Genomic DNA, 24,075 nt, shown 5'->3' on the forward strand with positions numbered 1-24,075 from the left:
AAAACATGGGGATGGCAGAGGGCTGATCTGATCTCAAAATTCAGCAGTTGTCAGGGTCCCTACTGGAAACTTGGATTAGAGTGGAGAGGCGCTATATGGGAAATCCAAAAGTAACATGATCCAAGCAGCAGCTCCATGGGACTTGGCCAAGACTGAGGGGGCCTAAAAGGGGAGGCCCGTGAGATCCTTCGTGGCGGGGATGGGAGGAGAGAAGGTGCACTGGGTATGGCACTGCTACGTTTTAAATATCTGCTTATATTTGCCTAGGATCTGGAAGAACCTTCTCTAATTTTAAAATCCTATTTCAGCTGTTCATGCCAAGAGCCTGGTAGCCATCTTGCATCTGCTGGTTGCTCTGTCCCAGTATTTCCGGGCACCAATCCGACTCCCAGATCATGTCTCCATCCAAGTGGTCGTGGTCCAGGTAAGACAGCACGACAAACATCTGCGTCCTTAAAGGGGGATAGAGGCTGACTTTGTGTGGGAGCTAAGGCAGCCTGGGGAGCTTATTACAAGGATAGTGGAATGAATGCTGAGTGTCCTTGATGTGCTGTCTGCGGGAAGGGATGTGAGCGCAGTGTCCAATGCGTGTGGCAGCGATCAGTTATCGTGCAATAACTGATGGGCTTGAGTATGGGCTAGCCTTGTGTGGGGCACGTGCCTGGGGTTTACCTGTTGTTGTCAGGAGGGTGTCCGTGTATTGGAGGGGGTGAGGTGTGTGCAGTAGGGTCAGGAGAAAAGATGTATGCCTTGTGTTTAGACCCTACAAGCCATGGAGAATCATTTTTTGGTTAAACAGATGAGGCACAGGCATTGGGAAGAGACAGACACCTATGTGTGTGAAGGGGTGTGTGTGTGTGTGTGTTTGAGAGAGAGCCCTTGACTGGCCTTGCCTGTATTCAGGGCGCTGCTGCTTTTCACCTGCCCACAGAAGCACGGCTGGGATCTCAGGTCATCTTCCCCTGATTGTTGGATGGAATTTCCATTCACATATGGCTGTCTAATTTCCACAATGAGGGTGTGCTCTTTCCCTGTAACTCTCTCACTCTGCTCCTAACCCCATTACACACCCAAATTCAATTTCATTTTCCAACTTTATGGCCATTTAGGAAAGGTCAGCATTCTGTTTGCTTGTTTCTGTTCTTTTCAAGTAAACATGCTGCGAGGGAGAACGCCCTTAATAAGCAGCTCTCTGGTTAGCCAGGGTTCTGGAGAAGAGAACAGTATGGCGGCTCTGCCATCCCTTGGTGAGGAAGAGCCCTGAGGACTGGTAGGCTTGGCCTGACGGTGCCAGGCCAAGTCTCCGGGACAAAAGCTGAGCTTTTTCAGGGATCAGAAGTTAACAGAAGGAAGGAGGTTGTGAGGGCTCTCCTCGGTCAACTGCTGGGCCATGCCCTGGTGATAAAGGATTTCTTCTACACCTTCTGAGGACCTACTTGCTAAACATCAGGGGGATATAATAGGAATAGTCATCTTTGGCCCTGTCTGCCATGAGACAAGATTACACCTAAGGAGCAGAGAGAGGGTGACCAGAGGGTCAGAGTAGATGAGAATGTGTGGTTCAAAGGCTAAGTGCAGCTAAAAGGACCGAACTGGTCTCATGAGAGGACAAGGTAGCACAGAATGGTACCCATGCGTGTCAGCTTGTATGGGGTGTCGTGCTTTGTTGACTTAAATAGGCACAAAAGCAGGACTCAGAATTAGCCAGAAGACACTGACTGAGCCCCAGAGAGACTTCTCCAGACACAATTAATAGGTTAAGGTGAATCCAGGAGCTGCGTGAGGGGTTATTCCTTTCCATCCTGTACAAAAGCAGTGAATTCTGCATGAAGTTGAAGATGAGTTTTTATGTCTCTAAAGAATCTCACAAGACAAGGACACAAATACCAGTAGCCCTGTGTAAAAATCATACACACATTGAAGCCAAATTGGGAAAAAGTCTTGATTTATCCTTACTGGATCCCTTTTAAATGATATCCTTATTTTTCTTGTTTACTTCCTTTTTTACTTTGATAATCTGTTCTTCCTAACCTAGTGTGGATATGCTCTTGGCCTTTATCCAGCTCTACCTTTCCTTCCATAAAAGCATTTTGCAAGGACACTCGTTTCTGTGGCTAGTGGGAATAGAAGAGAAGGTTCTAGAAGTTTGGGTAAGAGGGCAAGAAGGCAGGTTTCAGCTGACATGCTAACACTTGGAGGTCCTTCTGGACACTGTTCTCTGCCTTTGCAGATGAACTTGCCCTGACAACCGTTTGCCATCCCCAAACTGCTGTCATCTACGTGTCTGGGAACGACTTTAGAGACCCGATGAAATGGATCTCCCTCCCCACACCTATCAGAGGGTCTTCCTGAGCCCCAACACTCCTTTCACTAGCTCCCATCCCCACACAATGAGGTTTAAACTCCAGACCGGCTCGCAGTTGACTCTACACTGAGTAATGGCAGCCGCCAGCCCTCAGACAGCCTCCCAGACCCATTTGTGCTCTCCTGACCTGCCTTTTCACTCAGGCCATCCCTTCTGTTGGAATGCTCTCTCCCCTGTGTCTGGCCAAATCCTCTGTATCCTGTTAAGTTCCAGCTCAAGGATGCCCTCCCCTTGCAAGGGGTCCCTGACCGTCCCCACTGAAAGTGCCTGCTCCTGTCCCGCATTCAGCCCTTCCTGTCTGCCTGGGACTACTGTGTAATTGACGCATGACGCTTTTGAGAGTGAAGGGAGATCCTGCTAGAATAATGGAGCTGCACCATCAGGCATAAACCCAGACTCTTTCTTGGAAATCTTTCTCACATACCTGTTTCATCTACCCTGTTTTACGCTAAATTCCTCAAGGTCAGAAGTTAGGTCAGACGTTCCATAGTATTTGCTCTCAGTCCCAACATAGATTCTTGTACAGGAAAGACACTGACTCATAAAGAAAGAAAGAGAGAGACAGAGGAAGGAAGGAAGGAAAAGGAAAGGAAGGAAGAAAGAAAAAGAAAAGATAAATAGCTGGGAGGAGATGGACAGATGACAGATGGACAGACAGACGGATGAGCGGATGAGTGGGTGGGTGGGCGGGCGTTGAGGGCCTCCAGAGTGCTTATTACCCTTTTCTCAGAGAAAATGCCAGTTACCTGAGGGCTGTACAGCTCACAGAAAAGCCCCCCTATTTATCCATTAAAAACAAAAACAAAACCGAAAAACTCTCCCTCTGTTTAAATTCTCCCAGTTGGCCTCCGTCCTCTCCCCCCAGCCCCGCCGGCCGCTGAATGTGTTTCTTCACTTCCCTCTGTGGCCCCAGCTGGAGGGCAGACACACCCTAGCCTTCATTTCCATTTGGTTTACTGCGGATTACTCCAGGAGGCAAACAGTTTGCTTCCAGCAAAATGTCTTCCAATAAAGAAAGAAAAAGATTCACCGTCCAAGAAACAGCCAACTTGTTTGGAATAAACACTAATTGCGCCTAAGCATGAATGGTATGGTCCAGTCCCAGGAAATCAGGGGCCTCGTTTTGCTTCTGGCACTATCTCCTCTCTGGGTTTCATTTCTTAAACACCAGTAACTTTCTCAGTATCAGGAATGCTAATCAGTTTTTTTTTTTTTTGTATTTTTCTAAAGCATATTTTTCTCTCCCACCCCCACCCCCGTTTCAGAAACGAGAAGGAATCCTCCAGTCTCGGCAAATCCAAGAGGAAATAACTGGTAACACAGAGTATGTCAACACCATTGTTGCCAGCGATCCTCTAATGGAACACAGATGTTTCTCCGAAATTCATCCATTTGCTGATATTTAGTTTTCATTTATTGGGATCGCAGGAGGGATTAGACTTCAGCCAATGATCATAGTTTAGCCTTTTCCGTGCATTCAAAACATGCCTCTCAATGCTTAAGATACAAACTTGGGTGGGGACGCGGGGAGAGGGAATTAGCTGTGATTGAAAAATTCTAATTTTGTGGCACTCCAGGAAAAAAGTGTGCCCCCGAAAAAGCCAACTGGCATGAAATCGTCATGCCATAAATGTGGGGTCGAATTTAAAGTGTGAACCTTCAAAGGGATGTTTTTCCTTCCTTTTCTGCCTCTGATGTATTTGGTCACGTGCCATGACCCAGAAAGGCCTTTTCTACCTCAGAGTGGTAGCCTGGTGTTTTGTGTTTTTTCATTTCTGTTAAGCACTTGGAATCTCAGAATATGGAAGAGGTTGGCCCCGGGGAAGCGAAGTTTGTTCTGAGGTAGAAAAAGCAGGACGCAGCAGGCAGGGGTTCTCAAGATCGCGGGGCAGGCCTGAGCCACAGGCAAAGTCCATTTTCAGCATTCCCTGCTGCCCCAAATTTCCTCTATGTTCCCTTGAACAAGAGTGAAATGGAAAGAGCAGGGACCTCTAAACCAGCCTGACTTGAGTTCAAATCCAGACTCTGCCACTTGCTTTGACCTTGGTTTCTGTATCTCTGAAGTGGGGAGCGTTTGCCTAACCAGGGAGGTGGTGAGGACTCGCTGTGGTAAGAGCGGGGCTGTTCTGCCGCAGCTGACCATTGCCTTCCAAGCCTTGCCCAGTCTCTAGGCAGCTTGCTTCCCCAGTGGTGGCTGAGGGAGGGCCCCGGTACTGCCTGTCTGAACCACGCTGTGCTTGTGGCTTCAACAGGACCAGGGGAGGGCAGAGATGGGCAGTGGCCCTTCCCAGGGTGCCCAGTTCATGGCCCGCGGAGAGCCTGTCAGGCAGCCTGCATGTCACTCTGGGGGCTCTTCTTGGAAGTCAAGAGGATGGCTGATCCACAAGGCACACTGCTCCCCTAGCCTGGGTCCTGTGACATGTCCTTCAAGACCTCTGGCTCAGACCTGCCCCCCCCCCCCACACACCCCTCGCTCTTTGCTGGGCTTGTCTACACCTCCTGTTTCACATTCTGGAGAAGCTCCTGAACCAGGGGACATGAGGTTTGGGTTTGCAGAGTAATGCGTCAGCTGCCTGCCATGCTTCCTGTGGTCTCTCTCCGCCATCTTACCACACGACATGATGGTGGAAGTCATCTCCTAACAAGGGCAGCACACAACAGTTTATAAAGCACTTTTATATCTATTGATATTCATAATAAATACACAAAGTAATGCCTATACCTTCTAAGACCCCACATCCCAAAGGTGGAGAAGCAGTTGTCCTTGGTCTATCCAACAGTGAACTCCAAGTTTGTTATTCTTTCCAGTACACTACCCCTAAGTCATCATTTAGTAGGGGATAGATGCACAGTTGGAATAAACCAATATGATAAGAACCAAAAACATACAGAGAAAAAAATGTATTGAACACTCACTATATACTGAGAATTACCGTAGAGTCTTTCTACAGATTAGCTTATATAATGCTCACAACATCCTGCTGAGGTGTTTCTCATTATCATCCTTGTTTTAGAGCTAAGAGACCTGGCGCCCAGAGAGGTTCTGTAGCTTGCCCAAGGTCCCACAGCAAGCAAGTGGCTCTGTGGGATTTAAACCTAAGTAGTCTGTTCTAATGCTTGTGCTGTTAGCACTTTGCTGCTTCGCCAGGATTAGTATGGTTCCAATCCCTGCCCTCTTCGAGAGACTGATTTGGAGTCAATGGCAGGTGCAGTTTTGGCGGGAATCACAGAATGACCAGGAGAAAGACAAAGGCGATGTCCCCTGGCAGATGCCCACAGCAGCCCAGGCAGTGCAGTGGCTGGGAATGTTGCAACCCCGGGTCCGATATTCCTTCTCAGCTGTTAAGCAACAGTGGGATTTTAGGGGGGAAGAAATAGTTGTGCAAGTGTCATTTACACCAGGCTTTGTGCGAGCACCAGCATATCTGTGGAACAGAGGGGAGAAACAGGTGGACATGAGATAAAGGTGACCGACAATTGGAGACTTAGTGCAGAATAAAATGCCAAGGAAGGAAGCTTTGTGGGCTCTTCAGTGAAGGGCAGAGACAGAAGACTCATACTGTTTTCTTTCTCCTTTTCCTGCAGGGCGCTCTCTGGAAGGCATGGTGAGTTGCATAGGCTTACCCTCTGGTGCTGGCGGCTGCCACGGGGGTCTTGTTAACTCTGGAGCAGCTGGGAGGAACAGGCATTTGGCCTGCTTCCTGCATGTGTGTCTGCATCAGCCTGGTGACAGGGCGGCTTAGTAGGGAGGGTCAGCTCACTGGTGGGAAGAGGAAACCCGGCCACAGCGGCACAGTCCTCTCATCAGTAACCAGACCACTGGCATTGCTGGGCTCGGGACGGGCCCTGGCATCGGCGGGGCAGTTGTGTTCCAAGTGTGTTGTGGAAGTAAAGAGGCAGACGTACACACTCGGGACAGTCCACTCTCACCCTCAGTCCGGGCCTTCTAGAAGCCGTCTTGTCCCTCTTTCCTCATCACACGTCATACTGCTCCTGTTTCCCAGAACTCTGCATTTGTTTATATAGTCTGTGAATGTTCAAGGCCTCAGTCACCCCTCTGGCAGTCCCAGATTTACTCATCAGTGCAAGAGCAGGAAAAGGCAGGCCCCAGGACCGTGAAGCTTCCCAGCCCCAGGTCCCTCCTGGACATCCTTCTCATTCCCTGCCTCCAGTCCTACCCACTGTTTCCGCTCTGCATTCAGAGAGCCTGAGGAGGGGAGGAGGGGGCCGGGGGCACGGCTTTGCTGCTTTCGACCATTCCACATTTATGGTGGATGATGTTTGAAATACGCTAATAAACTCAGATCAGCAGACACTTCCAAGTTTCCAGAACACATGCACACACGTTCTTGTCTTTCATCCTCATCACACTCCTGGGGGAGGTTTTGTTTTCAAATGCCATTTTATAGACAAAGAAACTGAGGCACAAGGTCAGAAATGACGGACTTCCTCGAGAGCAGGAGCGCACCTTCCATCCCAGACCCCCGGGGCTCCCGTGCCAACCATCTGTGCACTCCACCACGAGGCTTGCCGTGGCCATCCTGGTTTTGAAAATTAGGGGGTGAGGTGGTTTGATGTTTGGAGAACATTCTCCCTCCAAAAAACTTCAGAAATTCTTTAGGCCTGTGACTGAATCATGATGTAACAGATATAAATAGAGAAGAGACATGACCAGTCGCAATTCAAACGGCCTGACAGAGCCCCCAACCCCAGCCCAAGAGAGGGTTGATGTAGAAAGTGGACACAGAGAAAGTCCCTAAGCTATGAATCAAGCCAGAATGTCTGCCCCCACCCCGCTTCCAGAGTTCCGGCACTGGGTCCCGCACCGAAGAATTCCTGCCTGTCGCTGACTGTAGGGCCATCTTGGCTGGGCTTCCTCACCAGGAGGCAGGTCTTTGCTCCACTCTACCTTTTCCTGTTTTTCCAGAACGTGATGCCTTTGACACCTTGTTTGACCACGCACCAGACAAACTCAATGTAGTGAAAAAGGTGAGCCGGAGGTGCCTGGGAGGGAGGGAGGGGAACGAGCTGCAGCCAAACGTTAGAGCCCACACCTGTAGCTTGCCAGCTGCCCGACCCTGGTGTCCTCGCCAGCTCTCTGCACACTCCAGGCTTCCCCACCCCGAGTGAGTGAGGTATGCTTTACATTTTTGTTCCCACTGGATACCTTATCCACTCCTTTCTCCCCTCAGGAGGATAGTGTCTCCTGGGGGTTCTGAGAGGACGAGCGCCCTGCCTTCCCATCCACAAGGAACCCTTAGCCAACCAGGCCTCCTCCCTCAGACCTCTGTACCCCCCAGGGCACAGGCACTTGCCACCAGGAAGGTCTGGAAGGAGGGACCCAGTGAGGTGGTTTCTTCTCTGGCCCCCCTCCCTGGCCTGGGCTAGGACTGCACCTGTCATTCTGCCCTCAGGATTTTCTGCCCCTTTCACAGCCCTGAAACTGGCTATTTGAATCACATAGAGCATGGGACCACAAACACGGGGGGCCATCCTTTCCTGTGAACTTGAGGAGCTTGGCAGAAGAGCCTCATAGGCGGCTCGTTCTCACTCAGGGCAGCAGTGATCCCTGGCTGGCACCCTCAGCTGGGCCTTGTCCTGTGTGATCACACTGGTCCTTGTCCTTAGGGTAGAATCACAGAAGTGGCCTCCAGGGTCTGACCCTGGCAGGAGTCTCCATCTTCATTACCGGCGTGTGCTTCTCTTTTAGACACTCATCACTTTTGTGAACAAGCACCTGAATAAACTGAACCTGGAGGTCACAGAACTGGAAACCCAGGTGGGTGACAGCCCTGTTCCAAGTGCCCCACCCCCGCACAGCCAGCCGGGACGGCTTTCCATACTGATCCTGAAGCCTTCCCCTGAGGGAGGGGCATCCTGTTCCGCTCAGAGGGGTGAACTGCATGGAATGCTGTTTTTTTTTTTCTAATTTTTCTTTTGAAAAGTTGCAAGGATATTCTCGTGAATACCCGTATACTCTTCACCTATGTACACCAGTTGTCCGCATCTGGCCACATTCGGGGTTTAGTTCTCTGCCTCTACCCCTAAATACTTCAGCAGACGTCTCTAAGAACAAGTATCCTCTTAAATAATCACATTGCAATTATCCGATTCAAGCAACTGTAACGTCAAGCTGTTAATCTGTTTACATCGAACCATGTGAAGTTGTGAGTATTTGACTGCTTTTGACAATATCATCAGAGTCAAAGAAACACAGGTGTCTTGATATTCTCAGGCTGCTTTCAATGGCCATCTCTTTAGTCTCTTTTTAATATAGAACAAATCCTCAGTTTTGGGGTTTTTTTTGTTTTTGTTTTGTTTTGTTTTGTTTTTTGGGGTGACATGGACATTTTTGAAGAGTGCAGGCAGGCCATTAGATCCATACATAGACCATGTCTCAATTTTTTCCCCTCATTATTAGACTCAGGCTCTGCATTTTCAGTAACAGTTCCAACCCTGGTAATACTGTGCTCTTCTGAGGCACTATGTCATTTAGGCCCATTCCTGGTGACAGTAACTTTGGTCACTTGGTTAGTCTCTACCAGATTTCTCCACTGTAAAGCTTCCCCTGCCCTTATAATGAATCATTATCAGGAGATACTCTAAGACTGTATAATGCACCGTGTTTCCCAACCCCCTCTCATCTGTGACGAACTTCTTAAGTATGGTTTTCTTTTGAGGACGTGGGCACCTCCTGTTATGTTTAAGGCAATTCCCAGGTCTGTCACTGAGCTCTCCCTGGCTGTATGGTGTCTGTATTCAATAAAGTGACCTTTATCTACTCTTTTGGGAGTCAGGGAACCTTCTAGAAAAGTGATGCTCCCTCGAGAGGGAGTTAACTTGTTTCGGGGCAGGGCCCTGATTCTGACACAGATGCTAGGGTCTGCTCTTCCACTGTCTGCCCTGGGATGGCCTGGGATGAGTCATGTTTGGGCCTTCCCCATTGGAATTGAAGGCCAGCTGGGTGGATGCAGGGAGGAAGCTGCTCCCAGGTCAAGTTCAAAGCCAGGCAATACGCCCATCATGAAGGCTGAGTCACAGACCCACTACCGGATCACCCAGCAAAGTTCAGACAGAGGGTCCAGCCCACGTTCCAGGCAATTCTGTCTAGTTTTAAGTTCCTTGAGATGATTCCAAGAACTCTGACTTCTTAACGCTTTACCAACTGGGATTGATGTTCACAAAGGTTCAGGGGGCCCACCTCCTTTAAAAGATTCTCTAATTTCAAGTATGCATCTGATCTCTAGATCTTTGTTCAGGCCATCCCCCACCTGCATCAATACCTACTCATCCCAGATGTCCCCCATCGCCCAGGCCCCCACTGCCTCCACAAAGCCCACCCCAATTGCCCAGTGCACATTCTCCTTGCTGCTCTGTCAGCAGAAGACCTGTACCTCCCACTTAGCCCAGGAGTCTTCTGTCCCTCAGACCAGGTTCCCAACTGCCCTTGATGGAAGGGACCAGGCCCTCAGCACACAGTCATGCTTTGCCAACAAGAGCCAGGGAGTTGATCCCCATTGCTTTGCTGTCTTCCCAGAGAGTAATAGCAATAGTTGAGATTTAGGAAGTGTTGAGTACATGCCAAACAGTGTTCTAGCACTCTACAAATATTCATTGGTTTATCCTCCCGATAATCTTACAAAGTAAGTATTATCCCTGTCATCATCCCCACTTCACAGATGAGAATCATGAGGCACAGAGAAGTTACATGACTTTCTCAAGTCACACAGCTAGTGAGGAGGCCAGCCGGAGGCCTGGCTCCAGAGCCCACGTTTGCAACAGATACACCCTGCTGCCTCTCGAACAATAATCAAGAACAAGGCGAGACAGGAGAATGCCCAGGCCTCTAGGACACTAGATATCTTTCCCTACTGACAAAGAGAAGTCACCCTGCTGTGGCCCTTGGACCCCCTTTCCTGCCTCCCTCTGCCCCCCCCCCAAACGTCCCCAGCTACTCCTGCTCATCCCTCAGCTCTCCATTCAGCACAGCCACCTCCAGAAGCCTTGTCATCTTCAGTGGGGGGTGAAGGACGTCTGTCACTGTCACACAGGCTAGCGTGCTTCCCTCCATCACAGCAGCTGCTGCCTTTCCTCCCCATCATCTCCTCACTCGACTCCAGGACAGGGGCCACACCTGACCTCTCTCTGTAGTGCCCGTACCAGATCAGGGCTGGGTGCATGGTCAGTGCTCGATACATGCTGTGTCGCTGAAACCAGGACTGTGGGCGGTGGCTCCCGTGTGGGACCAGCCAGACGTGGGGCTGGTCTGCTGCAAAGCGGACCATGCAGGCCACTGCCCCTCACCCCCGGCCAGCAGCCTGCCTGGGGACGTAGCCTTTGGGGCACTGACATGGCAACTGACCAGCCCCCAGGATGGGACTTGCCGGGGGGCGGGGGGCTCTGGGCCTCATTGCCGTCACCTGGCCTTCTCCCTGCAGTTTGCAGATGGGGTGTACCTGGTGCTGCTCATGGGGCTCCTGGAGGGCTACTTTGTGCCCCTGCACAGCTTCTTCCTGACCCCGGACAGCTTTGAGCAGAAGGTAAGGGGAGGGGACATTAAGGGAGGCCCCAGCTCGTGTGTCCCACCAACTCACCCACCCCGCACCTCTGCTGGGGCCATGTGGGGGAAAAAGCTGTGGCTTCACATCTGCCCAGAGTCTTTGGCAGTGGGATGTGGGGCCCATTCTGATGAACAGCTGAGCTGGGAAGGAGCTTTTTGCAGACCCCTGAGCATCGTGAACAGCTCTCCCTTCCCTTTGTGGTCTGGCCCTGGCCCCCTAGCTGTACGCCCCTGCCGAGTGCATAGCCCAGCCTCATCTCCCCCCAGACAGAACAGGAATGGTGGCCGTAAGGCTGGCCAGACCTGAGGCTCACGGTCAGCCAGGTTCTGATGCCCCCACAGGCTGCCCCACCTGCCTGCTAGACAGAGGACATTTGGTCCAAAGCAGAAACCACTCTCTGTCTCTCAAACATGTCTTGCCATCTGATCCTTTCACACTCATATCCCTAAGTTCAAAGTCCTGGCCATTGACACGGGAACACACTAGGACAGGAAGGAGAGCTTGAACTTGTCCAGGAACGTTTCCCCAACAGCCAGCTGGGACCGGCCAGCCTGCACTCCGCACAGCCTGCCCATCTTGGTAGCTTCATTCTCCTTCACATTAGGGCCCCATTTCTACCTGGCCTCTGCCTTCTGGCTATACTTCTGGCTCCTTTGCTTCCCAGGGTCAGGAGCCCGGAGCCTCCAACAGTCCAGGAATCCGGGCACAATGACACAAACACTGCATTTCTCTTTCCAGGTCTTGAATGTCTCCTTTGCCTTTGAGCTCATGCAAGACGGAGGATTGGAAAAGCCAAAGCCACGGCCAGAAGGTACTTTGCTCTTCCCTGGGTTGGTGATGGGACTGAGAGACCCTGTCCCTGCACATGAGTGTTCAGGGCACCGGACAAGCCTCATATTTGACATCAGGGAAACGGGTTCTTCTCTGAAGTCTTCTTTGCCATGTGTCAGGGGAGGTGGGACAGGGCGTAGCTGCTCAGTCCTGGAGATCCTTTGTGAACCGCAAATAAAGATCCCACGCATGGGACTGCAAAGGAAGGCCTGAGCAGAGGGACCACCAGAACTGCCCTGTGGCCAGTTTCCAGGTTCTTCTGTCCCTGGATGGGGTGCTGACCTGTCACACAGCTATATCCCAGCCGGGCAGGGGCAGATACCGGAGTCCTCTGCTCGCAGCAGAATTGCCTCCCCTGTTCTTGACTCACTCCAACTCCACCCAGAGAGGAGGCCTGATTTGCTGGGTTCGGATTGCAAATCTAAGACAGATTAAAAATGCAGAAGGAGCAGACTGCTCGAGCAGCCCTCCCGTGCTCACACTTGGAGCTGTGTGCATTTGTGCATATGGAGGCTTGTCTCTCCTGGGAGTCTTCTTGGTACGGATGATTATTGACTTACTGACTGAAATATTCCATTTTATCAGTGCTGGTGAGTCAACACTGTGTTGCAGATAATTTTCTGTTTTCTATCCGTGGGTCCTTTTGCTTGCACTTTCCTAGCTGTTTAAAGGAAAGTGGACAAGTAGGGATGGGGCGCGTTCCCTCCCCATTGCCGCACTCAGTCCTCCTCCCACGCCTCCACATCAAGGGAGGCAGGCTCTGTCTAGGGGCGCACCGCCCCATCGACGGTGCTATGCCCAGAGCAGTGGGCTGTTCCTGACCTCAAGGCACCTGCCATCCTCAGGGGAGGGAAAAGATGCCCCCAGTAACCACAACAGAATGACAGTGGTGACAACTGCTGTTGAAAGAGGTACCACTAAGAGAGCGAGAGAATGGAGGAGGGGACATCACTTCAGTCTGGGCAGAGGATAGTTTGATGGAGACGGTGGCAGCGGGGATAACCCGGGAAGATCAGACAGGGCTTTTGTATTTGGAGAACAGGAGAAAGGAGCCAGCATCCCAGATGGGAGGACAGTGTGAGCCCAAGTCCTGCCTGAGGAAGGGGGAGGGGCTCTGTCTGTGAAAGAGCAGAGCATGCCAGCTGTGTGGCCTTGGGCAACACACCTACCATCTCTGAGCCTACTTTTCATGTCCATAAAAATGGAGCTCCAAAAGACTTGCACCTGGCAGGGTTCAGCGTGATGGTGTCTGTTGCAGAGCACCTGGCACCTGATAACGAATGTAAGCCGATACCTACTGGGCTAGAACAGTAAGAGTAGAATTGAGTAATGGTTGGTGAAGATGAAGCAAGCTGGGTTAGGTCCTAGAGGGACTTGATGCCAAGGCAGAAGGTTTAGACTTTATTCTGTAGGCAGTGGGAGACATGGAAGCTTCTTTTTTTTTTTTTTTTTTTAGATGTTATTTATTTATTTATTTGAGAGAGCGAGAAAGCGTGAGTGGGGGAGGGGGAGGGGGCAGAGGGCAGAGAGAAGCAGGCTCCCCACTGAGCAGGGAGCCCAATGTAGGCCTTGATCCCAGGACTCTGGGATCATGACCTGAGCCAAAGGCGGATGCTTAAACGACTGAGCCACCCAGGCGCCCAACATGGAAGGTTCTTAAGCAGGCAGGTGACGTGATCAGAACTCTGTTCCAGGGAGATCCTTCGGAAGGCAGTGTGAAAAACAGATGTGTAGCTGTGGGGCACCATTGGCAGCACTGGGGAGCCCTGGAAGAAAAGCAAGCTTGGTAGGGGACATTAGGATGTCAGCTCTAGGAAGCTGAGGCATCAACCAAGCAGAACTGGAGTTCGGGGAAAAGATCAGGGCTGCGGTTGTGTAATTGGAAGTCTTCCACTTAGTGGAAGCTCAACAGCAGGAAAGCATGCAGAGAAAAGAAAAAGGTTGAAGACAGTATCTTGTGGGAATGCCTTTACTTGAAGCCAGAGGGGAAAGCAGGAAACCAGAGGAGAGATGTGGACTGTGAAGACACGGGCTGCGTCCCCATGACATGCCTCGTCACAGACCTCGAAAATTCGGCTCTAGCCAACAAAAGTCAATCCGTTTTTCTCACTTAGTGTCACCTGTTCTAAGTGCCTAGTCACTGCTGAGGGCCTCTAGCAAGGTAGGTGTCCTTCTTGCAGCCCTCTGGCCGTCATGATGCCATTAGGAATGGACTTTGAGCCCCGAAGCCAGATGACGAACACCTGGCTTCAGAGTGAGAGAGATGGCGGGAGAGCTCTGGCCAGCATTTCTGTTTCCGTGTTCTTGAGCCGCTTAATAGGAAACTTCCTGGTCACGGATCAGCAGGACTCCCCTACCCACCCCCATACGTCCATTGTCAGGCGTTCATTTCCCTCGGAACAGTTAGTTTTCCCAGTATCAATTAACCTATAGGGATATTTCTGCATTTAGAGGACATTTCTTGTACAATTACAGACTGAACTGCCTAATATGAGACTTCCTGACCCATGGCAATGGAAAAACACATCTGTTTTATTTGTTGACACTGGGCATCGTGCCCATGCTGAAAATTTCCAGTGTGTAAAGGAGAATTGAACTGGCATGTTGTGAAATTGTACTTTGGAAGAAGTCTCTACCCCAGCATCCCCTCTGTTTCTGCCCCTCTACCTGGAAAGTGAGATTCAAGAGTACATGCTGCAGACTTTACGAAAGGTGCCCATGTGGGAGATTCTTGGAGGGTGTCTCTGAAATCACATCGGCTATGGTGGAGCCATTTTTTATGCCAAAGGTTTTAAGCTCAGGGAAATGCATTCTCTGCCATGCTGTTTGACATTCAAAGTTCCGTCGAACCTTGAAATCTCCTGGGAACTAGGTGTGCATCCCAAATGAGTTTTGCTGCCCAGCCTTCATCAACTTTTAGTAGCCCAAGTGTTAGCACCAGGATCACAGCCAAGGACACAGTGGAAATCCCTGCATAAAGCTGGTGGCTTTTTATTTAGGACATCACACCACCTGTCTTCCAGTGCACACGCCTGCCCCATTATTATGCAAGCGGATTCCTCACTGGATATGGTTAAGACTCTAGCATTAGAGCCAAGTGGGGACACAGCAGGAATCTAGTACTTGCTAGGAATGACAGCTGTCGGTCAGCCAGCAGGCTGATGGAATATCTACAATTTAAAGAGTTGAAAAGTTGGGGCCAGACTTCAAACAATGCTGAAAATTCCAGGCAGGTGATAAGAAGCTGAGTTCCAAGGAATCAATTCGTTTGGGGAAGGCCTTGGTTAGTGACTGGAAATAAGGAAAGTAGTTCCAGTTTTAGTTCTCTTCCCATTCCTGGAGACAAGTGTGCAGACCAGACAGTGGCAAAAATGTGAAACTGACCATTTCAAGTGTTAGCAAGGGTGGGCATCCACAGAAACTGCTCACGTGAAAATAAACACAACCATTTAGAACACTAGTTTGTCTTTATGTAACAGCTGAAGTTTTGCATGACCTTCTATGGTAGGCAGAAGGATGGCCCCCAAAATGCTCACACCCTCATCCCCAGGATGTGATAATATGTCACCTTCCATGGCAAAAGGGACTTTGCAGGTGTAATTAAGTTGAGGATCTTGGAGCTTCTGGAAAGTTCTGGTATAATTACAAAGGAAGCACAAGACTCAGCGTTGGCGTGATGCAGTACGAGAAAGACTCAAACAGCCATCACTGGCTTTGAGGACAGAAGGGGTTACAAGCCAAAGAACAGGCTTCTAGAAGCTAGCCCCTAGCAGCTAGAAAAGGCAAGAGAATTGATGCTCCCTGAAGTTTCCAGAAGAGATTGCAGCCCTGCGGAGGCCTTGATTTTTTATCCCAGTTCCACGCACTTTAGTCTGTGACCTTTAGAACTGTACGATAACAGATTGGGGTTGTTTTAAGCCACCAAACCCATGATAATTTGTTAACAGCAGCAATAGGAGATGAATACACCGTCTGATGCAGTAACCGCATTTACAGGTATGTGTGTCCATACACCAGGAAACTAGCCCAAGACCATCATGGTAGCTGAGATGGGACTGCACGTCCTAACACACTAGATGCACTGGGGTATAGTCAGACCATGGATTAATACCCAGCAAGGACAAAACATGAACCGAGAAATCAGGGGAAGGACTTCTAGGTACTGCAGCATGAGGACGTCAGTGATTCTTCTCTGCAAAAAGAGCGAATATAAAACTGGACACAAGGATCCAACATGACCACTTCAAGGCACTGAAAACGACCGCAAACCACAACAAATGGAGAAACGCTTTTCCTGCAGAACTAGATAATTAGGGCTGGACAATTATAGTTCTATCTCAATAAAACCAATGATACCTCAAAATTACTTACAAAACTGAACAGCTCACGCAACATGGGTAAGTCCTATAAACATAATTTTAAGAAAAAGAAAATCACAAAAGTATATACATAGCACAATTCCACTGATGCAAAGCATAAAAACAGGCAAAACTAAAATCTGCTCTTCAAAGGTACCTATGTTGGGACTCCTGGGTGGCTCAGTCAGTTAAGCATCTGCTTTCAGCTCGAGTCATGATCCCAGGATCCTGGGATCAAGTCCCACATCAGGCTCCCTGCTCAGTTGGAAGCCTGCTTCTCCCTCTGCCTGCTGCTCCCTCTGCTTGTGCTCTTTCTCTTTTCTCTGTATTTCTCTGTATTTCTCAAATAAATAAAATCTTTGAAAAATAAAGTAAGAAGTCCAGATAGTCGTTATCTTTGCGGGGTACAAGAAGTTTGTGATCGGGATGTGGAGAGAGAGGGGGCATTTCAAGGGTACTGACAACATTGTGCTTCTGCCATGGGTGCCGGTTACCTTAGGGTTCTCTTTCAAGCATTTAAAACTGCCTATATATGTTCCATGAGCTTTTCTGGATGTTTGTCTCCTTTCAATTTTTTTTTTAAATATGTATAGAAAATATCAAGATCCCCAGATAGAGTAGCAGGCCCACACCAATACAAGCCATCTCCAAAGGATGGGTCCTAGCCCAGTGGGGAATAGGGAGCACCAGAGTAAGCAGGCAGAGTCCAGGATCAGCCAGCTCCATCGGGAAGGGGATGGGGCCAGACTCTCCCCCAGGAGCGGGCCTGTGACTGCCCAACTTATTCCAGCCCCCACCACCTGGTGGCACTGAGCCACCAGCTGTCTTCCCACCCTGCTCAAGGGATCTGAGGACCCAGCAGGGAAGCTTCAGAGAAAGGCACTCAGCGACTGCCCCAGACTGGGATGAGGGACACTGCGGGCACAAGCAGGTCCATGGAGGACATGGCCGTAGAGGGCCCTGTCCTTCTGGGTAGAAACTGAGTTTCCACGGTGAAGAGTTGCCTTCCCCTTCCTTGACTTCTGCATCAGTTAGAGAGCCATGAGCTCATTTTGGTTGGTCATCTAATGAACAGGAAGAGGCACTCATGCCACCAGGAGAGAGGGGAGCAAACATGGAGCGTTTTCCCCTTGGTTGGAGGCTGTTTTCTCCCTGGAGTAGCCTGGGGTCTGATCTGTCTCTCCCCTGCTCACAGTGAGCCAGCCAGCCTCTGTTCTGGTTGCTTCTAAATAGGAGCCCCACCGTCCAGACTGCTCCCAGACAGGGGCCCTGGTCTAGCCCGCAGAGGCCGTCAGGGCAGGACTGAGTTACTAATCACACAGCTTATTAGGCCAGGGCTTTCAGGAGGCTCTGTTACACAGCATGGAGTCACAGTTCATTCCCAGGAATCCAGAGCCCCTCTCCTGGCTGAGATGGCCCATCTACTGACCTGCTTGGAACTGTGTGACAGTTGGCTTTCTTAGTAAGACGATCGCCTGTAGGAAGAAGGAAGTCACATTTCCTAGGGCCTACTCTATGTGAATGGCACCCCACCCCCAGAGTTGTGCAGTACACAGACTGCACAGGTGTGCACCACAGCTCTATTAACAGGCAAAGACGGGGAAGGGAACAACCGCTTAGGGAGCCCTTAATGTGTTCTAGATGTTTTTCATAAAACCCAATTTTACCAGTGAGGAAATGGACATCTTCCTTCTCCAGAAACCTCAGAACTCGCATGGCCTTAAAAGGGGAAAACAAGTCCTCCTGCCTCCAGCCTTGTCTGTCCTCCATCAGGCCCCCAAGTTCCTCCTTTGTGCCCAGGCCCACTGCCTTCATTCCTCATCTGGGTAATACTTCGCCTCCCCAACACTTGGCTTTGCTCCCTCCCATACCACCAGTGGAAGCCATGTCCCTGGGAATTCTTTCCAGTCTGACCTTCTTAGGAGCATGTAGCCCTATTGGCTATCTCATCTTCCCAGAATTTTCTTCCTTGACTCTCACAACACAGGGCAATCATTTATTCATCTAGCTATCTAGTCATAACTCTTGAGGTCTGTGCACACCAGTTACTAGGCTAGGTGCTAGAGCAAGGAAGACTGTCTGGGGTCAAGTCCCACGCCATCCAGGGAAGAGGCAGACTAAATCAAATGCGCACACAAATCACCGATTTCACACTGGAGGGCCAAGAAGGAAGAGCAGGGGGACTTTGAGACCATAAAGCAGGGTACCCTCACCAGGAGGGTCAGGAAGGCTTCCCTCAGGAGGTGGTGCTTTGAGCGAAGGTCTGCGGAAAGATGGGAAGTCAGCCACCTGGAAGAGATAATCTAGGCAGTCACTGTGTACAGAGGCCAAGAAGTTGGAGGAGTGCAGCTATTGGGAAGGAGTGAAAGGAAGTCCATGTGACCTGTGCAGAGTGAACGAGGGAGAGTGTGGCAAGACGTGAGACTGGAAAGGTGGGCAAGGTTCACATCATGGCTTGCAAAGTCATTGTTTAGGATTTTGGACCTTAAGTGAAATCATTATTTGGCCATACAAGTTGTGAGCTGTACAACTTCAAGGGCACCATTTATGTTATGATCTGTGGTAATGATGGAAATGTGGAAATGTGAATGATACACCCTAACGTTGTGCAGTGTACATTCTGAACGACCATACCCAGAGACTAAATAGTCTACCTACGGTGGGTCGCATGGATTAGAGAGGGCAAGAGGCTTTGAGGAGCCCAGTTAGGACCCTGTTGCCGTGGTCCCAGTGCCACCCTACCTTCCCATTCATGCCCACTCCCTTGCTAAGCTCAGCTCTGTCCCTCTCTGCTCTCCAGCAATTCCTTCCCGAACTTCTCAACATTTGACTTGAGCGGAATTTAAGAGCTACTCAACAGCAAGCAGTCAGGAAAAAGTAGCAGTCAGCCTACAGGGCATAGGACTCCTGCCAACAGAGAGTACGTTGGATGGGCAGGGCAAGGTGGCAGAGCTGAGCCACCAGATAGGGTCTCGTGTCAACGGAGGCTCAATATGTGCCTGAAAAAAATATAACTGCGCCTGAACCTACATAGGAGTAGGAAAGGAAGCTGAGCTCCAGACCTCCCAAGTGGTCCCAGGAAGGCCATGAACACGTCCATCAGCTGGAGAACTTGGAGCAGGGTCTGAGCCCAGCTGGGGTAGAAGAGGATAGGTTTCAGCTGGAATGAGGCTTGGGGCGGGGGGGGGGGGGGGGGGTGCGGAGTGTGGTCAGACAGAGGAATCCTAGGCCCTGGGCCTCAGCTTGTGGCCCAGTCATTGTCCATCTTTTAGAGCCTGGGCCCCGGGGCCCGAGCGTGCCTGGCTTGAACCTGGGGGCCACAACCCAGCCTGTCAGAGCCACAGCCTCCGGCTCTGCCTGATCTCCAAGAGTCCCTGTTCCTATGGACCAGGACGTGACTAGACTTCCGACATCTTCCCCAGTCCCTTCTTTCCCAGTGGCTCAGTGGGAGCTTTCCCAGCTTCGAATCCCAGGGCATTTACTATTTTCTTTTCTTTTTTTTTTTTTTTTTAAGATTTTTATTTATTTATTTGATAGAGAGATCACAAGTAGGCAGAGAGGCAGGCAGAGAGGGGGAAGCAAGTTCCCTGCTGATCAGAGAGCCCGATGCGGTGCTCGATCCCAGGACCCTGGGATCATGACCTGAGCCAAAGGCAGAGGCTTAACCCACTGAGCCACCCAGGCGCCCACATTTACTATTTTCATTTACATCATTTACTTCATCTGAACTTCTGCAAAGTTAGATTTTTAAAAAATCATTCTTACTGTGCAAGACATCACATATACAGAAAGGTAGGTAAGACATCAATGTACGGGTCTGTGACGCATCAGCCCCGAAGCCACTGTGTAACCAACACCCAGCTCCCAGGCACTCCTTTCCTCTATGTGATCCTCAGCCTTCTTCCTAAAAGTAACCACTGTCCTGGCTCTTAGAGTCATTGGGCTTTCGCTTTTTTTTTTTTTCTCCTCTTTCACTTTTCCTTAATTTTTACCTAAATATGCCCTTCTAAATAGTAGGCAGGATTTTTTTTTTTATGTTCTCTCTCCTCCAGCTCTTCAAAGGCCGGGTCTCCAAGGGAGTGAGTGCAGAGGAGACAAGACCAGGGAGGAGGTCTTCTAGGGGCAGAGGGGCTGGCAGGGAGCTCAGGGGGCAACTAGAGAAGAAGGTGACCAGCAAATAGGAGGGAGGGAGGAAATGATTGTATAAAACCTGGGGAGCCCATGGCAGAACTCTCCTGAAAACACAAACTCCCAGCCTCAAACCCAGCTGTGTTGCTCTGTCCTCCACCAGGAGCAGTCTGATGTCACCCCCTGACACCTGTTTACTGAGTACTCACTGCCAGGTGGGCTTCTGTGCCCTCTGGGACCCTCCCTCCCTCAGGGAGAGGCAGCTCTGTGGTAACTCCCCACCTGGCCCCCCCACTATAGCCCCACCACTCCGAGCTGGCTCTGAGACAGAAGCTGAAGGCAGAGAAGCCCGGGGCACAAGTGAGACTCGGGAGGCAGGCCAGGGACCCCTCATCTGGCGATGTTGTTTGCAGAACAAAACCTGTAGGCTCCGGGGTCTGCTTTATTTCAGTGAGAGGCGAGACCCCCACGCCCAGCAACTCTGCCCCTCGTCACCCACCTGCATCTGGTTGGCTGGTGGGGAGGCTTTTTCTCTCCCAGCAGGACTGGGAGCTCTTCAGGAGCACCAGATGATATGCTGGGGGAGGGGGATGGTGTGTGCAGGAGACACACCCCAGGACCATGCTGGACACATAAGGTGGGTGGTAGAAGGAAGGGGACAAGGATGCCTGCTGTGGGCTTTGTGGCCCCACCAAAGCCACGTGTGTTTTTGTTTTCTACGCAGACATTGTCAACTGTGACCTGAAATCCACACTTCGAGTGTTGTACAACCTCTTCACCAAGTACCGGAACGTGGAGTGAGGGGCATGCCGGCCCCCTCCCCAGCCGTCTTCGCCTGCTTGTTCCCGTGTCCAGCTCGTTGCTCTCCCATTAGTCCAGCTCCCACCCAGGGATAGCAGGGCTGAAGTTAGGAAGGAAAGGGTCAGTAACTCAGTGGGCTGACTCACACCTCCCAGACCCTGGGGACTGACTGGCCATTGTCCCCATCCTGGGGCCTGGTCTGGATTTCCTCAGTGTGATTTGGGAACCAGTTTAGGCACAAGAGACTCCCCTCAGAAGAGAAGATAAAGGTAATAGTTACCATTTGCAAACTATGTGCTGGGCACCATGCTAAGTGCTCCGACATACTCATGATTCCCACTGAAGCAAATATTATCATCCCCTTTGACAGACAAGGAAACTGAGGCTCAGAGAGGTTCAGTGACTTGCCAGAGCCTGGCTTTTGTTTTTCTTCCTTGAACGTGTTTGTTAATAATTGGCACATCACAGTACGCTGCACGCCCTGTAGTTGGGGGAGGGGATGTGCACCTGTGTGCTCGATGACGGAAGAGCCCCCGCCTCCCTCCACCATCTCACCACTAGGCAGGCTGGGTCAGGGCTCAGTGATTCACACTGGCATCGGCTAATCCAGTTTAACTCAATTAATTGTGTGTGTGTGTGGCAGGAGTCATGTCCCTCAACTACTTTGTACAAATGAAAATTACTCTTAATTCCTTCAGATTGGTAATAGCCCCATACTCGGGTTTCAGGGTGACATTTGGGAAGAATTCTGTTTAACATTAATGGAGTGGTGCATTCTGCAGCCTTTTTGCTTGATTGCATGTAATGGAAGTGCCCTATATTTTCCTGCAAAATAAGTACTCAATTCATTATCGTTAGGCAAATGTACAATATACCCAGGCACCACAGAGAGCTGGGCGCAGGCCCATGTGAGCAGGGCTTAGGAAGTAGGGCTCTTCAACAGGGACCCTTGAACTTTAAAGAAAGGAACTCCTTTTTGCCTTCTAATTGATCTTTTAGACCATTTCTGGCTAAGTCTGCCTACATAGCAGTTACCGGCTAATTCAGGCGAGGAAAAATGTAAGTCATTTAGACCCAAGCTGAGCCGTCTCCTTGCGTGGGTTTCCTCGTGGGTTTGCAATTACTTGTGTCCCCTCTCCGTGAACCTAACTTTGAAATACAGGACTCTGCTTGTCCCAGGCTGCTGCGTTCTGTAGGCATAGAAGGGGGTGAAGTGGGAGTGACCAGAAGGACAGGAAATGTGGGGAAGCATTTGCACACTTGACATAGGGTGGGAATACCCCCACGTAGAGGGATGGGGCTTTTGGTACTTAACATCTGCCCTTAAATTGACTAAGACCTTGGGGTAAGTAAAAACTCATTCTACTGTTATGTCTTCATTATAAAATTTTCCTAAATATGCCAGATGGACCCCAGCCTGGATACCCACCCAAAGTCTGTGCCTGTTTTGTCACTATTTTCAGCTCATTGCCCAAAGCCCACCTCTAGTTTGAGGAATTAATTTTGATCTCTGTCTCCATCACCACCCCCTGCCCCGAGTTAGGCCTCCCAAATTGTCTAAAACATTTCCTTCCAGCTTCGAAACATTTCTTGCTCTCTACCTGCCATAACTCAGAACCCATAAAATCTAGATACCCCACATACTTCTGTGGATATTTTGCTCTAGGAAATACTTATTACTCAGCATAAGGAGCTTTTAAGAGAGAAAGGCAATACATCCTCTGGTGCCAATTTATGTAAAAGAATACAATTCTTTTTACATGATTAACGAAATACTGCATTTTTCATTAGGACACACTAAATAGTGTAATATTTGTTTGTGCTCATTTAAATTCCTGATAACAAATCAAGATAAACCATTGCTTTTTCTCCTTGAGCAGTCCAAAAGCGGGACGAAATAAGAGGAATGCATTCATTTAAACATGCTTTGCTGTACAAATTGTCTCCTTTGTTTTCTTTTTTTTCTTTATATTCAAGCTGCAAAGGTACAAAGTACAAGGGACCTTGTTAAGAGCACCCCTTCTGTGTTTTGCGTTTATGTGATAATAGAAACACCTCAGAACACGGGGAAGGTTTTAAAGAACTGTTCTCAAGATGGCGGTCTCTCCCTCAGTCTAGAAGCCTAGGGCCTGGGTCTGTCAGCTCCCCTCACCTGGAGGTTTTCCTTTAGATTCTAGAATCTCCTGCTTAACACACAACAGTTTTTTGAGGGTGGAGAAAAGTATCAGAACAATAAATAAATCAAATTGGAATTTACCTCTTAAAAAAAAGAAAAAGAAAAAAGAAAGAAACCAAGAATCCAGTCTCTTTGGGCTTACTGGGTTTTTTGTTGTTATTGTGCCTTTTTTCTTCTACATTCACTGGTATTTTTATTATTTTTTACATTCGTTGATATTTTTAATAGTTCATATAGAAATGGTACAAATTCAAAAAGGATGAATGGGTATCTAGGAAAAAACCCAAGTCTGCCTCCTCCCCTCCCCCAGCAGCCAGTAACCTTCCCCAGAAGCAACTGTTTGGATCTGTTCTACATATTCCTTTCCGGAGATTCTCGGGAAATATAAAACATTAACACTCATATAAAATCATTTTTTTTACATCAATAGCGTATTATACACACTGCCATGCACATGGCTTTTTTCACTTAACGTGGTCTCTTGGAGATTTACACTGGACGTTAAAACTTTTCCAAGTGAAACTATGAATGCTTCATGAATGCAAATGCACATCTCTGGTCTGCCTGAGCTAGGAAGTAAAAACCCTCCCTGGGAAGGAGGGCGTGCTGCCTAGACAGTGATTTCCAAAGCTGAAACGGAGATCTAGTGTGTTGGGGGTCAGGGATATGTTGCCAGAGACCTTCTCAGGTGACCTATACTGAAAAAAAATTTTTTTTTAAAGGCCTCCTTTAGCTTATTAGGGTGAATGTGTACAGTTTAAGTTTTCATTTGTTCATATTACTAGGACTACTAATTTATAATCGACTAAGAAGTTACTAATGGTTACTAAGTACCGTGTGGATTCTGCTACAAGC

At 49.6% G+C, this 24,075-nt stretch overlaps 1 protein-coding gene across 1 annotated transcript in view; it reads left to right on the forward strand.

Moving 5' to 3' along the window:
* PARVA (parvin alpha) overlaps positions 1–22,983 on the forward strand; it is a 170,669-nt gene extending 147,686 nt beyond the window's left edge. Inside the window, exons 6-13 of the mRNA XM_032853497.1 lie at positions 309–424; positions 3,631–3,689; positions 5,951–5,970; positions 7,293–7,354; positions 8,076–8,144; positions 10,804–10,905; positions 11,665–11,737; positions 20,968–22,983. Of these exons, the coding sequence (XP_032709388.1) occupies positions 309–424; positions 3,631–3,689; positions 5,951–5,970; positions 7,293–7,354; positions 8,076–8,144; positions 10,804–10,905; positions 11,665–11,737; positions 20,968–21,044 (578 nt within the window). The 3' untranslated portion in view covers positions 21,045–22,983. The remainder of the gene's footprint in view (positions 1–308; positions 425–3,630; positions 3,690–5,950; positions 5,971–7,292; positions 7,355–8,075; positions 8,145–10,803; positions 10,906–11,664; positions 11,738–20,967) is intronic.
* The last annotated feature ends 1,092 nt before the right edge of the window (positions 22,984–24,075 follow it).

This window comes from Lontra canadensis, unplaced genomic scaffold (assembly GCF_010015895.1).
Source record: "Lontra canadensis isolate GAN:19392208 unplaced genomic scaffold, GSC_riverotter_1.0 scaffold7, whole genome shotgun sequence".
NCBI classification, from domain to species: Eukaryota; Metazoa; Chordata; class Mammalia; order Carnivora; family Mustelidae; genus Lontra; species Lontra canadensis.